Source organism: Vigna radiata, chromosome 7 (assembly GCF_000741045.1).
Source record: "Vigna radiata var. radiata cultivar VC1973A chromosome 7, Vradiata_ver6, whole genome shotgun sequence".
Classification (NCBI taxonomy): Eukaryota; Viridiplantae; Streptophyta; class Magnoliopsida; order Fabales; family Fabaceae; genus Vigna; species Vigna radiata.
The window spans coordinates 26,132,407-26,136,688 of NC_028357.1; the positions used below are offsets into that span (position 1 = coordinate 26,132,407).

The following is a 4,282-nucleotide window of genomic DNA, read 5'->3' on the forward strand; positions in this document are numbered from 1 at the left end:
ATAACACTTGGAAAAAATTTCTTATTTGAAACAAATTACAAGGTCGAAGGTGTAACAACTACTCGACGAAAGTGATACATCAGGAAGGTTGCGAAAATGTTTTTCCATTAACACTATTCAACACCAGAAGGGAGGTTGAATAATGTTTCTAGAAAAAATTTTACAAATGACATTTCACAACCTTGGTAGTGGCTAGACGATTTACACAGGTTGTTAAACACTTGTTGAAGAGAATTAAAACACTTGTTGTGTAACTCATGTGAGTTAAAGAAATCTAGGCAGCGTATTTGAGGATACTAGAATTTTCTAGTGGAAACTAGGAGTGGATGAAACTTAACTAGTCTAGGGTAACAGTAGTTATTCGCTGACTAGGGATATCGAGAGTGGTAAAGAATAATGCACAACCAGAAGTGAGTGAAACTCAATTGGGCAGCGTATCGAGGGATACCAAGAGTGGTGAGAATACTCAATTGTAATTTTGTTGAAGATTATAGTGGAACCCCCTAAGAATAAAGGCGACTGGACATAGCTTAGTTGGATTGAACCAATATAAAAATATTTCTGCATTTATTGTTTACTTTTGTCTCAACATTTCTCTTATAAAACCTGCAGTTTTATTTTAATTTTGAATATAAGAGCTTCCCATACTAAACAATTGTTCATTAAAAGGAAGTTCTTATAAACATTGTAGTGAATATTATGAAAAACACTTGGAAAAAATTTCTTGTTTGAAACTAATTACAAGGTCGAAGGTGTAATAACTACTCGACGAAAGTGCTACATCAGGAAGGTTGTGAAAATGTTTTTCCATTAACACTATTCAACACCAGAAGGGAGGTTGAATAATATTTCTAGAAAACTTTTCAAAAATGACATTTCACAACCTTGGTAGTGGCTAGACGATTTACACAGGTTGTTAGACACTTGTTTCATAAAATGCTATTTAAATTGAATTGTTCAAAGTTAGAGTATTTTTCAAGTGTTTAGCAAGTTTACTACTGTGTTTAAGAAAGACAACTCTCGAGTTAGAGTTAAACCACCAACTTCTTTTAATTTTAAATTTTAGATTTAATTATTCCAATTATTTCCATTTTTGTTCAAAATCACCAATTAGTCCTTTTTTTTGTCTCAATTAAGTTCCTAATTTGAAAAAATTGATACAATTTGGCTTTTTCTGTTAGTATTATACTAACACCATTAAAAAGGTATCACGTGTCAATTCATGATTTTTTTAAAATATTTTTTTAATTATTATTATTTTAATTTTTTAATTTTTAAAAAATTATCACATGTCAAACTTTCATTGTGTCATGTGGCAATAACTATAAATGTGACAATGACAGTGTCATATGTCACTATCATGCCATGTTTTATTGTCTTAATCTCAGTTTAGTCTTTGTATTTTTCTTTTATCTTAATTCAGTCTTAATTGTTTTTCTTTAAATTAAACAATTTTGTCTCTCTAAATTGAAACGAAACTTAATTTTTATATAAATATTATACAAATATTTTGATCAAAATTGATATTTTTATTAAATATTTTTAACAAAGTAAGTTTATTCATATTTATATGTTATATTGATTTTTATTAAATTTGTTATAAAGTTGTCAATAGAAAATAAAGTTAATAGAAAAAAATTCAAAATTAATTTCAATTAACAAATATGCCAAATTTATCGATTGCATTCATAAAATAAAATAAATTTATCAACTTTTATAATTCTTTTAAAATGTGTAAAATTCAATAATTTGTATGTTTAAGTTGGTTTAAAAATAACAATTTTACAAATTTAAAAGTAGAATTTTAAAATAATTTTAAACAATCTTTATCTATTTAAAACAAATTCAAATGTAAAATTTAAAAATAATTCTAAATAAAATTCAATGTTAAATATAAATATAAATAAATTTAATCCTTTTAAAAATATTTAATAAAAATATCAATTTAAAAAAAAAATATTTGTATAAAATTTATATAAAAGTTAAATTTTGTTTCAATTTGAAAAGGAACAAAAATATTTAATTAGGAAAACACTAAGATTAAATTCTGACAAACTAAAATACAAGGGTGGAACTGAGATTAAAACAACGACATTTAGTACTCTCACGGTCACATATATCATCGTTATGTAGCATAACACATTACAATTTTTTATTTAAAATAATAAAAAAATAAAAATTATTTAAAAATAAAATAAAATCACGAATTGACGTGACACTCTTTTTAACTACGTTAATACAATACTAACAAAAAGATTCAAATTTTATTAATTTTTCCAAATTAAAAACACAATTAAAACAAAAAGTAATAGAAAAAACCCAATTAAGACAAAATAACAGAGAGATGTTCCAAAAAAAAAATAGAGACCATTTATTAAACCTAAATTTATATATATAAATTAGAAAAGAAATAATAAATTGAAATAATTATTATTTTTAGATGTTAAGTTATTCAACCATAGTTAAAATTTAATTTGTAAGTATTAATAATTTAAGTTATAATATTATCATATATTTAAAAATTTTAAATAACACAACAAAATTAACTTTTGTTTTAATTTCCTTTATAAAAAGGATTGACAAATTTTGTTGGGCTGCTATTCCCGCAGGCCGAGTCCGTTTTATTTTCTTTATTTCGGTAAAAAAATTGTAAATTATTTAGAAATTAAAAGAAAAAAATATGTATAGTAAATATATTTTTAAAATTTTAAAGAAAACGTATAAAATTAACCTTTTCTTTTCTTCAAAAAATGGAACAGATAGAAAACAATAAAAATAATAATTACATAAAATTATGTATACCAAGAAAGCATTTATATCTCGAATACTTGGAGTAATATCTTGAGTGAGGTGTTTGGTTGAAATCAATATCTTCTTATACAAGAAATGTTAGAACAACATAATGAGTATCATTAAAGGGACAAAGTAGTTAAAATTAAAACAAAGTAGAAGTCATTAAAAGGGCAAAGTAGTTGAAATTAAAACAAATACCGTGGAGATATGAGATAGCTGTAGTGAATAAAAAGATATGATGCAGGACATATTATAACCCTAAACAAAACAACAAACAGAGAAACAGAGGCAACAAACAAACAAACAGAGGTTGTTGTGTTGGCCTCCTGGTAATCAAACATTGGTGAAACGCAAATATTCCTTCTTTGATGGGAGATCAACCGTCTTGAAGCCTTGAGAGAAGATGTCTTTGGCTTGTTCATTAGTTACAGTAGGGGAAATGACAACAGGATCCCCTGGCTTCCAGTTTGCTGGGGTTGCAACTTTGAACTTAGAGGCCTTCTGCAAGGACTCTATCACCCTCAGCACTTCATCCATGTTCCTTCCAGTAGTTGCAGGGTACAGAAAACTTAGTTTGATCTGCATTAATTACTCCACCAATTAATTAACATGTTATTCACTAGTTTAGTTTTTAATAGGTAAAAAATAGAATGACACCTTCAGATCCGGGCCCACAATATGAAGAGCCCTGGAGGGTAGGTTTCCAGTGGAGTCTTTCTCATCAGGGTCAACCATGTTGAGTTTCTTGATGATTTCTCTCTCGGGATCAGAGATGATTGGATAATTCACCTTGCAACCTGGCTGCATGCAAACACAACCACAGTAACAGTATATTCATATTAGGATGAACTAGATCTGTGTGTTAAAACTGTGAAATAAACTCACAGTATAGGCTTCAATGTCTTTGATCCACTCCTTGTGAGATTCCACATCATCACAGGATAAACCCAGTAATTTCACTCCTCTCTGAGAAAACTCATTGGAATACTCAGCCATTTTGCCAAGCTCGGTGGTACAAACTGGGGTAAAATCACCTAAAATGTACATTTATAAAATCAGCAAAACCATAAAAGAAAAAAACTGATATAAAAAGAAGAATGTTTAGAAGGAAAGACATAGAACCTGGGTGAGAAAAGAGGATGGTCCATGCATCAGCACAGAAGGGATGAAGTTTGATTCTGCCTTGAGTTGTTTGAACATCAAGGTCAGGAATGGTGTCTCCGATGGTAAGGCCTGGCATTGCTTGTGATTTTGTTTGTGTGGTGAATGAGGATGAATGCTATTCAGATTATAAAGAGCTGAGAGGTGCTTGCATGCAGAGAACGTGGCAGCTTCGATGCTAACGAGGGAATTGTTTTTTGCTTACTTGTCATTTAACAGGGAAACTATTTTCCACGTACACCTTAGCATTATCCTTTTCCCGTTCTCCTCTTATTATTTTATAAATCTTAATTTTTTTTTATTTCGATTACATTTATGAAAAAGAAGA

General features: G+C 28.5%; 1 protein-coding gene across 1 annotated transcript; it reads right to left on the reverse strand.

Annotated features, from left to right (window-relative positions):
* Positions 1–2,948: 2,948 nt before the first annotated feature.
* LOC106768028 (1-Cys peroxiredoxin) lies at positions 2,949–4,075 on the reverse strand. The gene is made up of 4 exons (XM_014652995.2): positions 3,916–4,075; positions 3,679–3,827; positions 3,451–3,594; positions 2,949–3,372 (listed from the first exon to the last, which is right to left on the reverse strand). The coding sequence occupies exons 1-4, from the start codon at positions 4,031–4,033 to the stop codon at positions 3,127–3,129; spliced, it is 657 nt and encodes a 218-aa protein (XP_014508481.1). The 5' UTR covers positions 4,034–4,075; the 3' UTR covers positions 2,949–3,126.
* Positions 4,076–4,282: the final 207 nt, after the last annotated feature.

Bases quoted from the DNA above. Each gene is read 5' to 3' on its own strand.
- LOC106768028 (XM_014652995.2), bottom strand. From the start codon at position 4,033: ATGCCAGGCCTTACCATCGGAGACACCATTCCTGACCTTGATGTTCAA. The intron at 3,828-3,915 runs GTTCTATGTCTT...TGTACATTTTAG, and splicing joins CATCCTCTTTTCTCACCCAG to GTGATTTTACCCCAGTTTGT. The intron at 3,595-3,678 runs GTGAGTTTATTT...GTTTGCATGCAG, and splicing joins AAGACATTGAAGCCTATACT to CCAGGTTGCAAGGTGAATTA.